The sequence below is a fragment of the Teleopsis dalmanni genome, chromosome 2 (genome assembly GCF_002237135.1).
Source record: "Teleopsis dalmanni isolate 2A chromosome 2, ASM223713v2, whole genome shotgun sequence".
Classification (NCBI taxonomy): domain Eukaryota; kingdom Metazoa; phylum Arthropoda; class Insecta; order Diptera; family Diopsidae; genus Teleopsis; species Teleopsis dalmanni.
The window spans coordinates 191591987-191615045 of record NC_051847.1 but is presented as its reverse complement, the minus strand read 5'-3'; the positions used below and the strand labels follow the sequence as shown (position 1 = coordinate 191615045).

Below are 23059 nucleotides of genomic sequence, written 5' to 3'. Positions count from 1 at the left end.
TATATAAGTGGGTTATACTATATTATATCCCTCTTACATATATTTGTAACTTTACCTTGTACTTCTTCGTTAGTAAGTTATTCAAAATGTTACATAAAAAAATTTGTTTAAGGTCAAAGGGATAGAGATTCGGCTTATCCTATCTAAAATTTTCTATTTCAAGGCTATGGAAAAGTGATCTTCTCTACTCTGTATATGCGACAATATCAGAAAATCAGTTTAAACATTTTTTATGGCAATAGAAATGTCATCATCTGTACTCTATATATGCATTATTAACTATTATTAAATGTAAATGTGAGTCTGAAATAATTAAACAATTAAAATAATCTGATCCCTCTACATACATATGTAAACAAAAATTTTAAAATAGCGTCAACTGATACCTAAGCCGTTTACTGCATTTAATATGTTCGCAGAAGACAAATACGGTCTTTTTATAAATAGTACATTTACGTGCTTTGTGTAGTGTTGCCTTCTTACGATAAGAAAAAAAGTACTTTTTTTATCGTCAGCAGCAGCATATGGTTTTTATTGTGAAAATTTTCTATAATAAAATATTATATGTTAATTGTATAATAAATAACTTTGTTTTATGAATACATTAATTAGTGACATTGTTCAACTTTTAATATAATTAATAAGATTAACTGAAACATAGAAACATATCGTCGACTGTTTACCATATGTTTGTGTAATAACACAACACTGTGTGTACTATAAAAATTTTTGTGGATGGTTGCACTGGAACATATAAAAACAATAACAACTGCGGACAGAGTTTTGTTAATTTTTTTGTTTAGATTGCCTAATGAGTCGGAAGCGGTAGGAGTGCGAATTAAACAAATTTTGTTGTAATTTGTCTATATTTGTTATAAATGGTGTGCGGTATTTTGTGTTCTCAAAGTCTAGTCTTTTATTTGTTTGTAGTTGCATTTAAGGCATTTTAATCTAGAAATATATAATATATATATGTACATATATATATGCTATTTAAGACATTTCTTGTGTAATTCCACATTTTTAGTTACTAAATAAATTTTACAATAATGCAAATTTAAAAGCAACAACAACAATAACCACTTAAGTGTCAAAAAAGTATAGGCAACATTTAACAACAACAACAAAATAATAGAAAGTTATAATCTGTTTAAACGAAAAAAAAAACAAAAAAATAGCAACGACAGCAACCAAACGTGATTCCCACTACATTCTTAAACTGGTCTATTTTTTATTGTGTCAGTGAATATATTTTAAGTAAAAAAAATTTATTTAAAAAAATTATTTATAAAAATGTCACATAATTATAAAATATTTTGCTGTTGCATTCTTTTGTCGCCGCTGACCTTTCTTTTTTTTGTTGACAATGCAAATGCGGACTTATCAGCTGCCACAGCAGCACCCAAAGGCAAATTAGTATTTGCACATGTGGTGAGTAGATTTGCGTCCAATCGCGTGGATGGAATGGTGTATAAATTTTATAACAATATATTTTGTTGTTTATTTTTAAGATTTATCGTCATGGGGATCGTACACCAATTGAGCCATATCCAACAGATCCCTGGGGAAAACCTGAATTCTGGCCCACAGGTTGGGGGCAATTAACCAAAGTGAGTAATTTTTTTTTGATTTTTTTAAATAATATTAGTTATTTTAAATTTATATTGCGTTTATATAATTCTTGATGCTTAACATTTATTTACTGTTTATTTTTTTAAACAATTTTATAAGTTTAAATCATTTTAAATTTTAATTTTAAATATTTTGTATGTTGTATTCTCAGTGCTTAGCATTTAATTATTGATTATTTTATTAAACAATTTTATTTGTTTAAATTATTGTATATATATGTATCATTATCTCCACTAATTTATTGAACTTTGTAAGATAAGATTTATAAGATGTAAGATAATAAATATATCTTGCTCTTATTTTAAAAACCATAACTCAAAAAACTATATCTTTTCTGTACCAATTACAATAGAAAAAGGAAAAAAGTTTTTCAGCGCCATAAAACTCTGTGTCAGATAAATATATAACTGTTTTTACTGCCCTTGTCGAAAGGGTGAAAAGTACTTGATTGCCTGTAAAAATGAATGACACCCGGATATAGACTTAGCTGCCCTTGAATTACCACAAAGTGCTCTTATATTCAGAGATTTCAGGCAAAAGCTTTTTAACATGTGCTGCAATCATGCCGAGGTCCAATTGAGGTCGGAATATAGTCATATGATATACTCATAGGGAACAGTACCCTATGTGTGCTCGTACTATTGTGTGTTATTATTACTAATACACACAAAATTTGTACAAGATATCCTTAGATGGACCCAGGGTATATGCAATATTCCAGAGAATTTTATGTTAAAAATGGAATAACGCGCAATGTTATATTCATAATAATGAAGTAGAACATGCTATATTAGAACCCTAAGATTATAAAATATTGAATATGTCTTAACACGTCAATTAGAAGTGGACAAATAGAAAAAATTTGACATATTGTATAAAATAATTGAAATTACAGAGTTGTCAGTAGAAGTACAGACTGTTAGACTGTTGTCAAGCGATTTTTTCGAATGTCTTGGACATGACACAGTCATTGTTCCAAATTTTTTTTGTGGATTTCCCAGTTCGTTGCTTCAACTAAAGCGTAAAGTGCTCAAAACTACAGTATCGGTGCTGACAGATTACTGCGCTGTAGGAAAATATGCTACGAAACTGGGTTTACTCTATAATGTCTTTTGTTGGGGTTATGGCTCTGCGGATGAGAAAGAAACTTTACTCGCGCTCATGTTTCCGTGTCTATTATTGGTTACGAGAATATTCAAAATATTTGGGCTCTTTTTCTTACTGAACTAACAGAGTTGTATTCTAGTTTATAGACTTGTTGGGTTGAATCACCTTCACTTGAATGGAAGTCGTGCATCACAGCGTTGTTCATACGCTGATTACTGCGATCCTTTAGAGAATCGTTTAGGCCTGCGTACGAATAATGCTACAATAGTTCATTTTACTTTTTTATCTCGTATACCTATACATATATGTAGCGAAAATAATCTATATATCTTTAGTACACAATACTGCTTCTTAATTAAATGCAACAATATAAGGCATCATTATAGAAAATAGATTAAAAAAATGCATTGTTTTTTACTCCATCCGGTTTCTATAAAGTTTGTTGATTTGGGTTATTATGTCACAATAATGACTTCAATATAGAATAGAATATAATAAGTTCTATTGTTAACTGTGTGTGCTTGCTGCCATTTATTTAAGGTTTGTTATGGAATATGGTTCTACATCGCCAATTAGATTTTATATATTTTTCTTAGTATCCATCTCTCTTGCAGGCGAATACCCTTGCAGATGGGTTGTATGTGAACTGGGTATTTTTACTTTTAGATATTAAGCATAAAATATTGCATTGTTAACAAAAAAAAAAGCTGTATGAATTATTTAAAAAATAATTTTAACAACAGTACAGTTTCGTTTAAAAAAATGTAATTTTTTTAATTATTTCAATATTAAACAAAAACTTAAATTAATTTATCACGGTCTGCGTTTCCGCCATGTGATTTTGTATTATTCACGTGTTTTTTATTAAGCTGGCGAATAATAATAAAACTTTTTATAAAGAGAGTAATATAAAATGTCATAATTCAAAATAGATTTTAATATATCACGTCGGCATTTGTGATTTGATGTAATCTTTTCCATAAAAATCACTATAATAATGTTAATAGTCAATAATAACAAAAAATTTTAATTTATAAAATCAAAGTACTAATTTATTATCTGAACAGTAGGAATAGGAATGAACGGGGTACTAGCTCCCGACGCAGCAGAGCACTGCGACAAGATTGATATTTTGTGCTGCAACAAACCCTAACCGAACATAAGACATTACGCCTTCCGAAGGTCAGAATGTCGTCCGTACAGTACAGTATAAATCTATATGAAATGATTTCAATATGGTTTCAAGGTATCAGATCTATATATTATATAATTATTTTCTACGTTTCTAATCGTTTAATAGCTCCGTTTTCACGTTTTGAAGCTTTTAAATAATGCGAACGGCTCATTAAATCAATAAACTGTAAAAGTATTTAGTATTTTTTTTTAAATAAAAAACATCGGGTTTAGGGTTCCCAATAATTATTCAAATATGATAGCCGTTGGCATTTATTCTTTTGTCTCAGAAAAAGGGAAGATTTAAAAAAAAAAATTAATTCTTTAGAGCTATCAGTTTTGAGAGCCTATTAGCCTATTGATATTAGTGTGAATTATGTTATGATATTAGATTATACAGATTTTATTTTTTTTTGGTGTCATCGTGACATAGTGTATGTCGTGTTCTTATAAATAATTCTTTCAAGTTTCTGGAACTCTATATATCGCTTAAAAATTTTTCCAAATTGAGCTAGCTACCTGGTATATATTGATCCAAATTTTAAAATCTTCGCCATAATGTGATAATTTTGCGTTCAGTCTATCAGAACAATTTTTAAAATCTCATGATACTTTAAGTTAGTTTATACCGGTGATCCTAATGTTCTACTTAAACCTATTGACCTATTATGTAACCGTATAAGAACTCAAAGTCAAAACCTACCTTTCTTTTTTTTTGGCAAAATATACAATGTTTTTTAAAGACAGATTTTAAATTGATCAAGACCCTCAAAAGAGCAAGGCCCTAGCAAAGTTAATCATCAACGAGTGCATGCGCTGGAGGGTAGCAATGCAGATGTAAAGCACTTTCATCGTTCTCCTCCTACTACAATGAGCGATTTAATCTTCTAGCATTATTCCTTAATCGGTTGCGACCCTACAACAAATCTACTTCAAATTATTCAATAAATTAATTATATGATTTTTTCCACCTCATCAATTATCATATCAACTCAAATAAGTTATTAACCTTTAATTATTCCATAAAAGATTTATTCAAATTTCACTTTTTATAAAAAATGATGTTAACAATTCTTTACAGAATAATTGTGTATTTCGCAATACTCGTATGTAAATTAAATAATTTTTATTTAATTATAAACTGAATGAATTCAATGAGTTGCATCGGTAAATAATTACAAAATGCATTTAAATGTGTTAAACTGTTTTTATAAATCGTCTTAATAAAAGTCATAGATACTCGCATTAAATTTTCATTTAATCATTCATTCATTAAAGTATCTTAAAGTCGCGTAGTGCGCATTGCGTTAATTAGAACTGAATTTTCTTATCAAAAAATGATAAAAATTATCAAAAAAAAAAAAATTAATAAATAAACAAAAAAAAATCAAGTTGTGGCTGTGATTATTTAAAAATAATTAAAAAACTATTAAAAAAATTATAATTTTTGATTTTTGAAATAAAGCAGGTTTTTATAACTGTTTCTAATAGATGCATATCGGTTTGCTTTTTTTTTTGAAGATACTCTCATATAATACACTACAAAAAATAATAGCAAATAATTGCAATAAAAAATTATATTTCAAAAGTATCTGTTTTGCGTAAACGTATAAAATAAAATACACGATGTTTAAACAATTTGTGTGTAAAATTTTAATTTAAATATTTGCATATTTTTTGTATATTTCCCTTGAGTTCGAAGTGAAATATCTGGTTTTTTACTTGGTTTTTTATACAATATTTAAGTTAAAATTTCATAATATCTTTTTTTGTCCCGTTGCGGTGTTTTAAGATTGAAATTTTTTATTAAATGAGCAAACTTTTTTATAAATATGTTTGTGCTTTTTTTTTTTTGTCTTTCATATTAAGTGTACAAATGGTTAATTCAGCGTTTTTAAAATGATGTGAAGAATTCATCAAACTAATCTTAAATAATTGTCGAAGACACGAATGGATTTAAGATATTTAATTTCTGTCTATCTGTCTGTCTGTCTATTTTTGCGAAAACTAGTCATACAATTTTTATATTAAAGAAATAAAGTACCAACCTTGATGTTATATTCCATTTCTTAACACTTCTAGATAAATGGGTATATTACAGGTTTTACAATGAGGTGAAGCAGAGTTATCTCTAACAGTGTCATAAATAGATTTATCTGATTTATTTTAGTCTTAAAAGTCTCCTTAACTGTTATATACTGAATAATCTAAAATAATTGTCGAAAAGACGAATGGATTTAAGATATTTAATTTCTGTCTATCTGTCTGTCTGTCTATTTTTGCGAAAACTAGTCATACAATTTTTATATTAAAGAAATAAAGTACCAACTTTGATGTTATATATCCATTTCTTAACACTTCTAGATATATTGGTATATTACAGGTTTTACAATGAGGTGAAACATCTGTAGGTGATTTATCTGATTTATTTTAGTGTTAAGAGTCTCTTTAACTGTTAGTTAACCTGAATAAATTTATTCCGATAGCTGACTGACGCTAATTATAGCCAAATAAGTCAGTTATTAACTGAATGAATAAGTTAAAAGTTTTGATAAGCCTAACAATATCCATTGATTCAAGACTTCACGCCTCAATTGCTCGTAACTAGGTATGTAGAGGAAAATTAGGGCAATTTTATGTAGAGCATCGCGGGCACGGCAAAATTGGCTCTTTCGAGCTATGTTGAAAATGTATGTTATGTAGGCTATTATATAAGTATTGTCAATTTCTAATTTTTACAATGTTTTGGTACTTTTTGGTTGTGTCTAAATTTAAAAGAAAATGTGGATAAACTTACTTTCAATTTCCCACAAAAATAATCAGTCAATTTAGTCAAGAGATTTTTGCAGTTTCTGAACAATTTTGATTAAATGTTATAAGATCGGAGAGATTTTATAGCAATTCGTATATTTAGTAATGCTCATATCATTGTTCATATATTCAACTATTATATAGCACACATATTCCATTCAATTGATATTATTGAATCTATAACTAAGCATAGCAAATATCTAAATACAAAGCGATGCACAATAGATCAAACTGGTCGCAGTGCATAGGGGCCTTACCCTAACCCGAAAACCCCCAAATACCATTACCATTACCAAGCACAGCACGTGATATATATTGCACGTGATTATATATCACGATTGAATTTGCATCCTTTTTTTTGATATATCTAATGTATTTTTATGTTGTTCTATTTTGTGGGTATTACTTTATTAGCTCCAATGGCATATATAATTTGTCTATAAGTTCTTTAAGATGATTGTGATGTTTCCTTAACTTCTGCTGCAGCATAGGGCATTTACAATATATTTTTAACTCAAGATATTCTATTTTTTGCTAATAACTTGATATCGCTCCTTGATTTCACAGTCTATGACTTCATGTATAAGGTATCCATATCTTGTTTTCATCTTCCTTTTGGGATTCCAGTTTAGTATTTATCTATGCATTTCATTGGAGTTTTGGTGTGACGTGTGTCTCATCCATGTTGTTGTAGCTTGTGTAAATCGGTTAGTATAGTCCTGTTGGGCGTTTCAACAATTATCAGTTTCAAATATTTATTCATATCGGTCATATTCCAATTCTAAAGTATCAATCAGTCCTTGATATTATATTTAGCCAGTTTTTTTTTAATATGTCATACAAATATCTGTTTTCGAAGTATTGTAATTTGGTGTTTTAGGTATTTTGTTGTGATTCAATTTTTATATACATGCAATAGTATAAACAACTTCAAAATTCGTATCTTGATATTTTCTTCAGATGTTAGGAAATCTGAAAAAATCATATAATTGTGCAAAAGTGGCTTTGGCTTCTGAAACTCGATCGAGTACATCTTTTGTTGCACTGCTTTCCGCTGGGATTATGCTACTCATAAAAACAGATTGGAAGCAAAGATGTTCTTGGTCTTATTTGTAATAAGTCTGTTCTTGTATTTATTTATATTACTTTCGTCTCAACGGTGTTGATCTTTAACGCAGTCTTTTTTCTAAGTTCTAGGGTCTGCTTTTGTTTTCTTAAAATAAAACCATCTTTGCCTTTTTCTCTTAATAGTCTTTAATAATGCGTATGTGTACTAACTAAAACAAAAGAAGATAAATATGTAAAACAAAATACAGTTGGTAAAATACAGATATATGACAACCATATATCTCCGACAGGTTCTGGAGTTTACTCGGTATAAGTCTGTACTTGTATTTATTTTCACTATTTTCGTCTTATCTGAGTTGATCCTTAATGCAGAGTGTTTAGTTTTTAAATTTATTTTTATTTCTCTCTTCTCCTCAGTGTTGATCTTTAGTGCATCTATTTTAATTTATATTTATTAAATTTATTTTATTTTGCATAATCAAGTGTTTGGTTCAAGATAGGTAATGGAAAATCAGAGACTTCTACTATACATAGTAAGAAAATAATCTCATTGCTTCCTATAAAATACAACCTTTCATTCTTATTTTCTATCCCTATCATTCCTCTAAAATACTATGTCGAAGATGTTTTTCTCCTTGCTGAACCCCTCGGTCCTCCTTTGCAGACGCTTCACAAGTACTATTTTTTCTTACATGTATTGTAAGTAATGGTTTTAGAATCTTTCATTCCTTCAACCTTTCATTCTTATTTTCTATCCCCATCATTCCTCTAAAATACTATATCGATGATGTTTTCCTCCTTGCTGAACCCCTCGGTCCCCCTTTTGCAGAGGCTTCACAAGTACTATTTTTTTTTTACATGTATTGTAAGTAATGGTTTTAGAATCTAAATTTTAATTAAGCATGCATGCAAGGTTCATACTAGTACAATGGTTTGAAAATCTTATCGGTAGTTATTTACCAAATTATTGTTTAGAGACCCATTAAAAATCTACATAACTCATTTCCTCCGTTACTTATTAATGATTTACTTTGAGTTTCATGTTTGCCTAGTGAGGGTAGTGGTTTTGCTGGTTCGTCACTTATAATTATTTATCATATAAGTAAACATTTTAATTAATTTGATGAATTTAATTAAGCTAACCAGCGTTAAGTAATGTTTTCAATTTTTTTACTAAAACGCGATTCACACAATAATTTATCTCTATTTACACACGTGTTAATAAAAATTATTCACATTTATACATTTTAAATTAAACGACACAACGCCACAAAAACCATAAGCGGCGGCTCTAACACGCGATAAATATTCATTAATAAGGCAATTATATGGGGCTGTCATGCTTAGTAGTTCCAGCGGTATTTCGGGCAGTACTGTGAGTACAAAAGCCATTAAAAAAATCAATTTATTTTGTCAATAAAAACAAACATTGCAAGTGTTCGGATCAACGCACTTCTTCACTGATTAGCATTTTGTATCTAATGATTGCCTATTAATTCTTATCAAATTAGCGTAAATTATTTTCATTGCTATTTATAGTTTGCATTTAGTTATTATTAAAAACGTTAATAATAGATTGTATTTGTTTATTTATTTTTGCTGCATATGCTTTTAAGGCAAATCTGTTAATAGTTTTTATAAGCGAACTTTTGTTCTAATAAACATTGAATGATAACGATTTTACGATGCAGTCCCTCTTGCTAGAAGTGGTTTATTACTATAGATGGTTGTGTGGAATTAACTAGATAACCCAATGTTTTGAACCTCTTTGTTAGTATATACATTCACATAGCAGATATAAGCTACGTGAATAATAACGTTTATCTAAGGTATTTTTTGTGTGCTATTGACTGATTAATTCGTGCAGAACCTATAATTATTATCAGTATTTTTCCAAGAATGACGAAAGCGATTATTTTAATTTCATATATTTTGTATGAAAAAAAAATCCCTTTCATTTAATTTAGGAAAGTTGTCTTTACACATATAAACAACTTTATTAATTAATGTTGAAATATATTTAATTGGTTCAGTATTTCTAAGTGGAGGTGTGTTTGTAGCCTACGATAGAAAGTTCTTTACACAGTGCAATCTCTGTTAAATAAATATTCATATAAACGGGTATCTCTCTTAACAGTACAATGTTGTTAGTTAAGATTTTTCATACAAAGTAGGTTATTTTAAATTCAAAGCTTACTTAACGGGAAAGAATTGCTAGCTCCAACGGAGTTCACTTAGTTATGTTAGGTTAGGTTAAAATGGTAGTGGGTTTGTTTGACCAACTCATTTACACTCTACGAGTCCTTTGTGATACCAATATTAGTTTTAGTTAATCAACCACCAACCTCTGATACTGCTACTAATTAAAGATACATTAAGTGATATTGGTAGGTATACAGAATTTTTTGTCTCTAAATGCTGTTGGTACCCATATATCTAGCAACGCTAAAATACGATATGTCAAAGGAACATGTATTTGAAAGGTTGCATTTTAGGCTACATTTTGGCTATATGTATTTGTCACGCAAAAATCCTAGATTAATGAAGATTAATTAAGTTCATTGACTGTTCAAATTAATATTTTTAAGAATGCATATATTTTAAAAAAAGTTATGAAAAGTAACCACGTTCGGAAATTAATTGAGTAAATAATTGAGTAAATTATTTCAGTTGTTTATAAATGTTTAGCAAAATTGTTTAGCAAAATTAAAAATACTATATATGTATATATTGTATTTAATGCGAAGTGTTTTATTTTTAAATAGATTGTTACGTGAATTAGAACCTATTAAAAAGATAACGTTTGCAAAACTCAAAATAACTAGTTACAACTAGTAAGTTACTAAATATTATTAAATACGTACATCATTTGTTTACAATGAGAAAATAATATTTAAGACAAGTTTTATAAAAGCAAATTTGATAATGAAGAATCGAAAGGTTCTGCTATTTTAAAAGCAAAATCCATTATATTCCATTCATGGAGAAATAAAAAGTAATGGTTTGATTTTTTTCTTATTTTGAGGCACCTTTTTTTTTCTTTTATTCTCTTAAACATATACAATAATTATTTATATTAAATATTTATTAATTGATTCAACTGTACCAGAAAATATAATTTAAGACAAGCAAAGTTGATATGCAAATAAATAATATATTGCTATAGCACCAATAAGTCCGACACCATCTAACATTATATTAAACAACATAACATTTGAAGGTGTTAAAAGTTTTAAATACCTGGAGGTATATTTTAAGGCTTTTAACCAAAACAGCCATTGAGGATAGAATCGAAACATCCATCATAAGTTTCTATGGTTTATAAAGACCCTGAAAACTTCAAAGATCCTAATAGAAAATCAAATTGAAAATATATAATGTTATAAAGTCACATATGTTGGTAGCTACATATTGGAGTAAATATAATATGTCGTAAAAAGAGGGAAACGAAATAAACATGTCTGTTGTATTCGAGCAAGAAGTGATTTGAAGCATATTTCAGATTATTCAAGGGAAAGGTTTTTATACTGGACACTATAATCACGAGATATACTGATTATATAGTGACATAATAACAATAGTGTTTTACAAAAAAATAAATACTACAGTAGATGTTGTACAGAATCAGAACGTCTATCGAAAGAAAGTAGTAAAAGCTATTCGAATATGAAATCTTGGAATATATAAAAGAGAACACCAAAGAAAGATACAAATCTATAAAGTTAAAATTGACTTGAGAACATTGCGGACACACACTTGGATATAAATAAGAATAAATAGATATCATTGGAGAAAGATTGTTAAACAAGTTTAGGTACTAAATAGACTTTCGAACCTTGAAAGATGAAGCACATTTAAATATTTTCTCATAAATAAAAACACTAAACAATAAATCGCTAAAATTAACAGAGAACTTTGTTTAATCAAAATATAGTACCTATATATAACCTGAACTATTTAAATTTCCGTATCTGTCTTCAGCGCCATATTCAAATAAAATTTGTTTGTTTGATTGTTTAGCTGTTCTGAGATATAAAATAGTTAATAAAAAAACTGTTCAAAGTCAAGGTACCTAATTTGTTTAGTACACATATTTAGTTAATTTGGAATACGTATTCCCAAAAATATATCAAATATCTCAATAATTAGCTGAAATTTGAACTGCTCCAATTATACATTTTTTAATTTAACTAGATAATTTTGCAAAATACTCAACGAACACCTACGAGTAAATAATATTTTTAAATAAATAAAATATTTAGAGCAACAAAGTAGAACATTATAAAATATTTTTATTATTTATTTTTGTATTCAACTTAAATTGCTAGATAAAAAATGTAATTGAAGCAAAATTTTTTTTTGTGGATTTTCCTAAAATATCTGAAATTTACGGTGTCATCAAAAATGAAAGTTCTTTTATATGCTTATATATCATTCTAAATGCATTAAACATTTTTTTTGAGATAACAAATATGTTTTCAAAATACACTGAAAAAAATATATATATAAATGTGTATATAAATATAAATATAAAACATAAATATATACAATATAAATATAAATATTTAAAATATATTTTAAATAACAATATAATCTGCTATATATTTTATACTTACACACTTTTATTTTATACAAGTACAGTGAAAACTCTTTTGAGCCAGATACAGTGAGATTTCGTAAGGTCAAAACGGGTGAAGTTATTTCAAATAATGATAAAAAAAAATTGTTTTAGAAAATTGGTTCACCCGGGAAGCGTGGTGAAGGGTTTTCGTTCACTCGATAGAGGATCGCGTTCACGCAAGAGGGGTACTCGTCCACTCGGAAAGCGTGTTCGTCCATTTAAGAAAGGAACTCGTCCACCCAAGAAAAGTTCTCGTGCAACCGAGAAGGGTACACTCAAGAAGGGTACTTTTCCACTCGGAAAGCGTGCTCGTCCATTTGAGAAGGGTGCTCGTCCGCCCGAGAAAAGTTCTCGTTCACCCGAAAAGAATGCTCGCCTACCTGAGAAGAGTCCACGTGTATTCTCGTAGGGTGCTCGTGTATCCGTGAACGGTGCTCGTGTACCCGCAAAAGGATGCTCGTGTACTCGCGAAGGTAGCTCGTTCACCCGGAAGGTTCTTGTTCACCTAAAAGGAATCTGTTGGAAGACTCTTCAGTGTATTTTAATAAATAAATTAGAGTACATCAAAATTTGTAAATCCTTTTGTTGTAGAGCTCATTTTATTTTTCAGCAAACTGTTACATTGTTTCCTATCATATAGAATAATATCACAATTTTCGAATGCTTGACTAAAGTAGATAATTTGCATAATCGTATAAATTTAGGATTTCGGTTAATATATATTATATTAGGGTTAATATATATTATATAAAAACGATCACTTTAGTCTTAATCATGAAAAAATGATGGGGTAAGAAAACAAAGAAGAGAGAATAGATAGGAGAACACATTACAGGATTAGAGTTCAAACAAGGAAAAATATGGTCAACCTAAGTGATATTATTTAATTTTTTGTTATATAAAAATACATTGTTCTATTAATTTTTGTTAAAAAAAAGCGTTATATGTAAATGATACATATACATAGCAGATGCTTTGGATAATTTACTGCTGATTGATCCTTGCAACTAAAAAGAGAGTATGACGATATTCTGTCACCTTTCAACAGGTGAGAGAATATCGCCTCTGTCTCAAAGGAGAAGAGACTTCTTAGATTCTTTATGACTGTCTGAATTTGATCTGAGCTAAGTAAAGAATACTGAGCCGGTGGCTTTAAATTCAGCACGAGATTAGAAATTAATCATCGAAATTTATTCTAACCTTAATGCGTAGGATTGAATACCTTCTATTTTGTTAGATTTGGTTCTTAATAGATTTGGTTCTATTGTTGTCGCATTGCTTAGCTAAATTGGGAGTTTAAAAGCGTATCAATTTCTATTTTATTATTCTGCTATTCTGTATATGTCAAACACTCTTCATAATATTATAGTTAGAACAACTAAGACTAAGAACATCGATATTATTAATATCTATAATATTTTTTTAAATATTACTTTAAAAATATATATTTCTATTTTATTTTAGATTGGGATGCAACAACACTATCATCTTGGTCAGTGGTTACGAAAACGATACAACTCTATACTAAATATTACTTATACCAAAGATGAAATTTACATACGTGCTACTGATGTAGATCGCACAATGATGAGCGCATTATCAAATTTAGCTGGTTTATACCCACCAACCGATAGTCAAATCTGGAATAAGGACATATCATGGCAACCAATACCTGTGCACACAACACCGGAACAATTTGATGAAGTAGCTATCATTTAAAGTATAATTATTAAAAATTTATTTTAAAATTTTGAATTTAATATTGTAGGTTTTGGCTGGAAAAGCATCTTGTCCAGCATATGACTATGCATTATCGGCGTTACTTAATTCACCAAAATTTCAAGAATTAAATGATCGTTACGGATATCTTTTTAATTATCTTACTAAATATACAGGACGTATTATAGATTCATTAGAGGGCGTACAACGTATTAATAATACACTTTATATTGAAAGTCTCTATAATCGTACGTTACCGGAATGGACCAAAGAAGTATTTCCCGGTAAAGAAATGATGTATATATCTGATCTTACTTTTGCTATTGGCACCTACACAAGACAAATGGCTCGTTTAAAAACTGGACCACTTATTAAAGAAATACTCTTGCGTTTCTTGGATAAATTACGTGGTAAACTTGATCCGGATCGTTCAGTTTGGATATATAGTGCTCATGATACGACTGTGGCTAATGTTTTGAATACTCTAAAGGTGTATGATGTGAGTTCCATTTAAAATTTTTTAAATTATTCATTATTAAAATTTTTTACTATTTGCTGTTTTCATTATCAATTAATTCTTTATATATTTTTAACAGATGCACAGTCCAACATATACTGCTTGTGTTTTAATAGAACTACGCGTTGATGATCAACGGAAACCTTTTGTGTCAGTTTTATATAAAAACTCGACAACTGATATGGAACCATATTTGTTGAATTTACCAGGCTGTGGTACTGAATGTCCATTAGAGAAGATGTTTTCATTATACAAAGATATAATACCAGATAATTGGAAAGAAGAATGCAAATTATCTGCATTGCTATTGGATTATGAGGAGGCTAATGTTGGTGTTGCTATGGGTGCGATATACTAATTTTGCAAAATGTTTGCAAAAGGAACTAAGTCTATTTTTCTTTTAGGTATACTAGTGGCTATTATAACGTTGACATTATTTCTCTCTTATTTTGTTATGCTATATTCGCGACGCCGAAGTTTTGGAAATTATTCATACTCGCAGGTTGCCTAGAATGAGGATGATCTTTAATTCAAGGTGTATCTAAGGAGTTGTTAATTTTGAAGGCATCTCAATTTGCATAGCTCTCATTTAATTATATTTTAATAAGCACTTTTTTTAATTCACTTTAATGTAAATTTTAATATAAGAATATTTATATATATAAAAAAAATAAATAAATTGCATGCATTTAATTGAAATTTTGTAGCAGATATTCGCTTAAATTTAAGTTTAGAGATAATTTATAAATGTTTGGACTGTTTTATTATAAGCTTATTTCCTCTATATGATATTAATATTTTCCTTTGTACTAGGTGATTCACACTTCCTTCAATTTTGCACATACAAGTGGTCTCAAGATTTATTAACTATTTTTGAAGTAATTTACTGATTCTAATTATATATTTATATATGCCGTAGAGTGCTTGTTTAAGTTTTAAACCTAAGACTTTTTAATATATATAAGTATTTGTTAAATGTTACTTGTTTTAATTTTTTATATTATAAAGTTTAAAATATCCATTGTGGATCCTACAAGAATTAAGTTTTAATTTTAAAATCAATCTAAGAAAGACTGTTGTTTGTAAATGTTTAATTATTATATTCAATTATTGCTATTTAAATAACAAAAACAGATTAGAAAGTAATTTTGTTGAATTTTTATAAATAATAAATTGTATGCATTTCTATATATTAAATATAAAGATTTAAAAGTCACAAATTAAATATTTAATAAAGTAAATATATTTAATTATTATAAAAAACCATTTTTTTTATTGTCCATTAAAAAGGAATTCGTTAGCACATCATTTTAATGATTGATAATGATTTTATTGTTTAGTTCGTTATTTTCTGCTAATTATAATAAAACTTTTAGATCTATAAAGGTAATTTCTTAATAATTTTTTGTATAATTCTAATTTTTAATTAAATTTTTTCAAAAAACTGGTATTAATAAAAAGTTTAATTAACAATTTTTTGATTATAAAGTGCTTATAGATTCAATAGAGTTAATAGAGTGTAAAAGAAGTGAAATTATTCGAAACTTCAATTATCACTTGTTTTAAAATGTACTAGAATTCGATTGATTGCCAAATAAACACGTGTGATTAAAATGACAAATCAATTTAACAATTAAAAAAATAAAAATATTATTTAGTAATTCAATTATTCTACAGCTGGTTTATGATTTCGTTCTAATATAAACACAGCAAGTGAATTTGTTAATAAACTTTTACAGCAAATTAACAAAACTCCAGCAAAATGTGTGAAAAATTTCAAGTACGACTTTGGGTCAGACGACTAATAAACGCTGACTCTGATCTTCAAATTTGGCAGGATACGAGTTCAATTCCTGGTACTTGTAGTCACAAAAAATTATTTACGAATATTTAAATAAATTATTTCCAAGAACTCTGATGATGGGTATTTGGCAATACTCGAAACAGCTGTATGGTCAGCCAAAAATTTAACTAATTAACTAATAATATAAAACAAATTTTTGTTGTTGTAGTTCACTACTGTTCGAAAAATCTCTCCATCAATTTTATAAAATTAAAATAAAGTAGGGTTACGATTTCTACCTACAGGATGATTTTTAGAAATATGTGAAAAATATTTATTTAGGGCAGGAAGGACTGAAATTTTGAGAAGGATTCTAAGATAAAGAAGCAAGTTTGCGTTGAATTCGTATCTGTTTAAATAAAAGAAATTTTCATTTGTTGACTTTTAAAAATGTCAATTTTTGAACTGCAGTCAATGATTGCCAGCGACCCAAACGTCTATAAGAAAAATGAGTTGTAGATTTGAGTTTCAAAGCGTTAAATTAACCAAAAACCACTGAGAAATCAATAAACACAGTATATTTATATACTGTGTATTTATATATTCCAGTATATTTTATGGTATATTTGTAACAGGGTTCAGAAAAACACTGTGCTGTGCACAAAAATGCAAAACACCACGCACAAATGTTGTGCGATTCTAAAATTTCACACCACAAATGTGGTGTGCGAAAATTTTTGTGCACATCTTAAGTGCACATCTTGTGTGCACAAACGAAACGCACATTTCACACGAGTGTGGTGGAGTGAAATAAAACTCGCACACGCATTCGTTGTTTGTGCCGAAGTTATTTCGCACAGCACATTGTGTGTGCGGCAGCCAACTTGCCCTCGCACACAACGTGTGCAGAAAAGAATACGAGAAGCACATTTTGTGTGCAGGCTCGAAAATAAAAATGCACCCAAATGTGCGGAGACGAAATGTCTACTGCACGTTTGTGTAAAATTATGATTTAAAAGCGCACAATATTATGACAAATATCGCAGCAAAATAGTACGGAAAACTGATTTGTATTAATTTTGGTCTTAATGCGAAATATTTTATTGAAGAAATAATTTTGTATTTATATTTTAATTTTGAATTTATTATTAGATTTACATTTATTGCTTATATTACTTATTTTTTTAAGGTTTATTAATTTAAAATATGGGAATAAAGTTAATTTCACAATGTACTTGAAAACTTTGTTATATTCAATAGGTACATGAATTTAATAGAGAAAGAGTATTTGTTTCGAAATGTTATAAGTAAAGAGGATCGGTTCTACGGATCGTACTTTGAAAAAATTAAATATATCAATTTTGGACTACTTCATAAAATTTTATTTAATAGTAAGTTGTACACTAAGATTCGTTAGTAAGGTTATAAAAAGCAAATTAAATATTTTTTACAACAACATAAATTAATTTTGTTATTAGATTTCACTTAATTTTTTATCTTTAATTACAGTTTAAATTTTACAAAGTTATTGAAATAATTTAATAATTTAATATTTTAATTTCTTATTAAAAAATATATAATTTTTATTACATATTTTTTGAAATAAATTTTCATTTAATCTTATTAATAACATTGCTGAAATAATTTTTTCACTTAAATTATATCTCTGCTTACTTAGCACAGTAGAAAGGGCGCTAAAATCCTGCTACCTGTTCAAGAAAATATTTTCTTAATCTTTCGCGTTTTTTAATGAATGTTAGATACTCTACCTAAGTGAATACATATTTCTGGAGAAGAAAAATACCTATTTGTGGCCCTCCCGTATTATCTTTTTTAAACTGTTGCAAAATTTATTAAACAAATACACCAATACCAATACCTGCTACCTGTTCAAAAAAAATATTTTCCTAATCTTTCATATTTTTTGGGCATAAAAAAATCTTCCTAAAATATGTTTTTATTTTTTTTAAACTGGTGCAAAACTTTCCAAACAAATACTTTAAGTTCACTTACTATATTTGCATTTAAAAATGCTCAAAGTAATATACAAAAAACTAATATTTTAAGTTAAAATACAAATAAGGTTAAGACAGTTATAATTTTTAGTTTACATTAATTAACAAAAATAATTATTTTAAATATTTGTTAATTTATGCAATTTTTAACATAAATTACGATCCCAACGAACGCAAATATCAATTTTTTCAAAATTTGCAACAAAATAATATTTTCTATTTCAAACAAAATTGTGAAGTTCCTGTAATTTTTTCCACCCTTGGGTGCAAGCGCAAAATCGCACATTTGTGCACGTTTGTGCATCGCACATTTGTGCACATTTGTGCACGTTTGTGCAGTCGCACATTTGTGCACATTTGTGCAAACGTAATATGAGCAGCACACTCGTGTGCAAAGAGAATTTTTTGTCACACAGTGCGGTGCGAGCATAAAATTTTCTCGCACATCTGATTGTGCACATTTTTAAAAATCAGTCACACAGCACAAATGTGTGTGCACGAATCTGTGTGCACAATCATCGCTTTGTGCGATGTGAAATTTAAAATCGCACAACAAATTTGAGTGCGTGCATTTTTTTTCTTAACACCACAAATGTGCGTGTGCATATTTTAAAAATAATTTCCACTCGCACAGTGCAGTGTGCGATTTTGTGGACCACATTCCGAACTCTGATTTGTAATAATATTTGTAGAACTGAAAATTAGTTAGATGTAGATTATATAGTTGAGTTTAGGTAAATGTAACTTACCGTAAGCCACACATACAGTTATTGGTTGCTAGTGATATGAGATAGACCTTTTCGCGAAACTAAGAAGTCCTTAAAGTTCCACACCAACGCCGTGCCTAAACTATTAAAATCATGCATTTCCCAATAATTTTATGTGAAGACATAACCAATGGAGATGTTTTAAATTTTTCTTTTATCTCAGCTTTTTACAAATCCCGCATTCTTCACTATTTTTAGCTTTTATCTTGTATGCGTGTATCGCTATTAGTTTACCAAGCCAGAATTAAGATAACTCTACAATCTCTGACATTTCTCTGACAGCCGAATAGCTTTTTTTAAAAAGCTCACTTAATATTTCGATTATTTTAATGACTTTTACACTTAATAGTACTCAATAGGTATGGAGCTATCTATTTGCAATTTCCTGTTCTGTCATACTTTCCATAGCTTCGTACTTCTTAACACATTTTTGGACAAACTCGTAATATGATATGAGATTACTGCTTACGATGGTGTTCAGCCATCTTTTTTAATCCATTTTATACATTATAATCTCTTCCCTACTTTTTATGAGGTCCCTGCATTTTACAACATTTTTATGTATAATATGAGATTATTAACTTAGTTGCTTTTCGGACCTTTAGATAGATGTTTATCTTGGAGTTAAATTCTATTGGCTCTGTGACTTTCCGTACAACGAAAACGTTGGTTTGAAAAATACTGTAGTCATAAGGTAGCTTGATTCGCTACTCGATACTCAACTTTGTCGTAGAAATATGATCTGTGAGATAATACGAATCGATGTGGCATGAAACTCTTAGGATAGACTGAATCTGTTATATTAAACTCTTGGAGTTTTACTGCTAGTAAGGATAGTGGAAAAATGCTTTAATTAATACAGTAATGTTTTATAGAATTTATGTTAATTGTGATACTAAAAGAGATTTTTATTCTTCCCACATTAATTAAAAATAAATTTTTGTTAGTGTTCATGATCATGCTAGTATAGCCGAACCTATTCTAAAAAATGGTTGTGGTTCATATCAGCTTAAATATAACTCAGAATACTTCCCCTTGAGAGGCATTTTCTTTTACATTAAACACTCGAAATAATATTGAGATTTTTATGGCAATACAATGGACATACAAGCCTAAATGGATTTCTAGGATCAATATAATACTTCTACATAAATTTGCGAAATCTCTAAGAGAACACAGTTAAGATAAATAATATTTAATTTATATTTTTATTAATTATAATTGAACTCCTCATAAAATTTACAAATTAACTTATAAATAATTAAATAAAAACTAGAAATTTCGCATTGCATTCTTGTAATAACGAAATTTTTTAAACTTATTATGATTAGTACGAATTAACTAAATCTTAAACATTATTTACAAATGGACATAATATAACAATACATTCCAGTATTTTGCAATTTCTTGAAGTCTAATTTTATATTCAAATCATAAGTGTACTTAACTTAATTTTAGAGTTTACAACTCTTCTTGTTAAGTAGTCTTGTGCATATTAATTAATTTTTTATTTATTTATTTTTTGTTATTTAATTAAATTTTAATGTCACGTAAATGTTACGCAACTGACTGTAAGTGCGATTAATCCTAGTACGCGCACGTCGCAACCTCCTCTCAAGTTTATCTATAGGCCTTATCGTCTGCATATATTATATATGGTTGATTGCCGTTTTGTGATGATGATTGTTGTTGTTGTTGTTGCTGGCTGCCACCAAAGTATGACATACGTGACATGGTCGAATAGGTTGCTTGCGCCTGTTGCGCCTGTCGTTGATTTAGATTTTGTGTGGACTGATGTATTGACGCAGCTTTATGAGGCAGTGTAGCGTAGCTCTGTGCCGCATAAGGTGGCACAGCATACAGAGCAGTTGCGGGGGGAGCACCTTTGTAACTAAGTGGTACACTGCCAGGGCCTAATGGCAATGGCGGTATACCTATCATTGGTGGGCCTGCGTTATGATATTCTACATTACTCATGCGTAGCCGCACAATGCAAATGATAATAATAAGTATGGCAATGAAAGCTACAACACCGCCCACAATTCCAATTATAAGAGTATCATCATTGCTAATAATAGGCGCTTTCATGAGTGGGGCTTTGGTTTTAATTTTCATAGGTGGTGGCTGTGTGGGTTCTAAACTCCAAATAATCATCGGTTCTTCAGTTGTTGTTGTGCGTGTCACCAAGCGTGATGACGATTTTAACATATGTTGAGACGTAGGACGTTGTGTAGTTGTAGTCATTTTACGTGGATCACATGTTAGTTCATCATCACCGACTTCTATTAATTTTTTGCCTGCCAAATAGGCTGGACTGTGACATTTTACATCAAGCATATGAGAATTTGGTAACCAACGCCTTAATGCACGAGCATTGCAATCGCAATGTATTGGATTTGTAGAAAGACCTTTTAGTTGCAAACTGGAACGACGATCTTCAAGTGCATTTAGAAATTGTGGTAATAATACTGTTACCTTAGACCCCTCAATATCAAGTGTTAAATGTGCTGACCGTGGTACCGGGAACAGTAATGCTGGCGGTAAAGCATTCAGTGATGTGTTTTGCAGTTTTATGGTTAAATCACTACTTTTTAGTCCTGCTAAACTACCTGAAGATATTGTCTTCAGACGATCACCACGTATGCCGATTGATTTCAGACGTGGATGTTTGGCCGGTTGTATTTGTTCAGTGCCTATAGTTGAATCTTTAACTTCTAAGTCAATGGTTTCTAAGCCTGGCAATAACTCTAAAATACCTTGTAGATCCAAATAACCTAACAGAGGTAAATCAAAAGCTTCCAAGTTCGCCAAATTTGGTGTGTGCTTGAAAGCATTTTTTTCTATGCGGTTGCAATTTTGTAGGTGATTAAGATGTAGTGTTTGGAGTGAATTCAAATTTTCTAAGTCACCTTGTGCTATCACTTCGAAACTATTGTTTGAAAGATCCAAATTCTGTAGTACATTTAAGTTTGACCATGCAGGTGCCAGTTCACTAAGTTTTTCTAATTGATTGCTAGATAAATCTAATGATTCCAGTAAAGTAGCACGTTGAAACACATCTGGATCAATAGATTGCAATTTGTTTGCAGACAAGTTGAGGTATTGTAAAAATGGAGTTTCTAGCGCTTCCAAGTGTTCAATGCCAGTTGCTGCTAAATTTAGTTCGCGTACTGTTTTCGGTTCATTCAGTATATTATGTACTGCTATATCAGACAGTGGGTTGTAGGACAAATCAAGATGTTTGATATTCACCATAATACTATCATCCCCTGGTATGGTTTTGATCATATTATGACTTAAATCTACTGAAGAAACGAAGAAGTATTGGCGTTGCAAAGCATTTAATGGTGCATAATCAAATTTATTGTATGCAAGATTTATACTTTCTAGCATTTGTAATTTTGAACGCTCAAAAACAGAATCGGAAAGTTCATTTAATTTGTTACCCTCTAGATTTAATAACTCCAAACGCACTAGACCCTCAAAAGTGCGTTCGCCTATACGATCTAAATTATTGTAAGATAAGTCAACGACTTGCAACTGTGTAGAATTGTGGAAAGCCATTTCGCTTAGCATATCCAATTGATTGTGTGCCACCAGAAGTACACGCAGACGCGGTAAACGTGCAAAATCCAATTCTTCAATCGTTTTCAATTGATTTTGAGATAAATCAATGTGTTCTAGATACTGCAGCGTTGATATCAGTTCAGCTGGGAAGAAGCTAAATTTATTATTAGCAGCACGTATGTCGCGTAAACGTGGGTGTATGCGGAATGATGATGGAAACAAATAACTTAAGTGATTGTTTGATATATCTAATTCTTCAAGTCCAGTGCCAGTGTTGAA

The 23059-nt window shown here is 29.4% G+C and overlaps 2 protein-coding genes across 2 annotated transcripts; one reads left to right on the top strand and one right to left on the bottom strand.

Annotated features, from left to right (window-relative positions):
- Nucleotides 1-785: 785 nt before the first annotated feature.
- On the top strand, nucleotides 786-15278 carry LOC119681306 (prostatic acid phosphatase-like). Its single transcript, XM_038094458.1, has 6 exons — nucleotides 786-1431; nucleotides 1512-1610; nucleotides 13877-14116; nucleotides 14181-14630; nucleotides 14728-14992; nucleotides 15053-15278. The coding sequence occupies exons 1-6, from the start codon at nucleotides 1294-1296 to the stop codon at nucleotides 15157-15159; spliced, it is 1299 nt and encodes a 432-aa protein (XP_037950386.1). The 5' UTR covers nucleotides 786-1293; the 3' UTR covers nucleotides 15160-15278.
- A 5168-nt stretch (nucleotides 15279-20446) lies between these two features.
- On the bottom strand, nucleotides 20447-23056 carry LOC119676445 (leucine-rich repeats and immunoglobulin-like domains protein 1; the record flags this gene model as incomplete). The annotated part of the gene is made up of 1 exon (XM_038087685.1): nucleotides 20447-23056. A coding segment is annotated over one exon (2223 nt), but the record flags the coding sequence as incomplete, so codon positions are not given.
- Nucleotides 23057-23059: the final 3 nt, after the last annotated feature.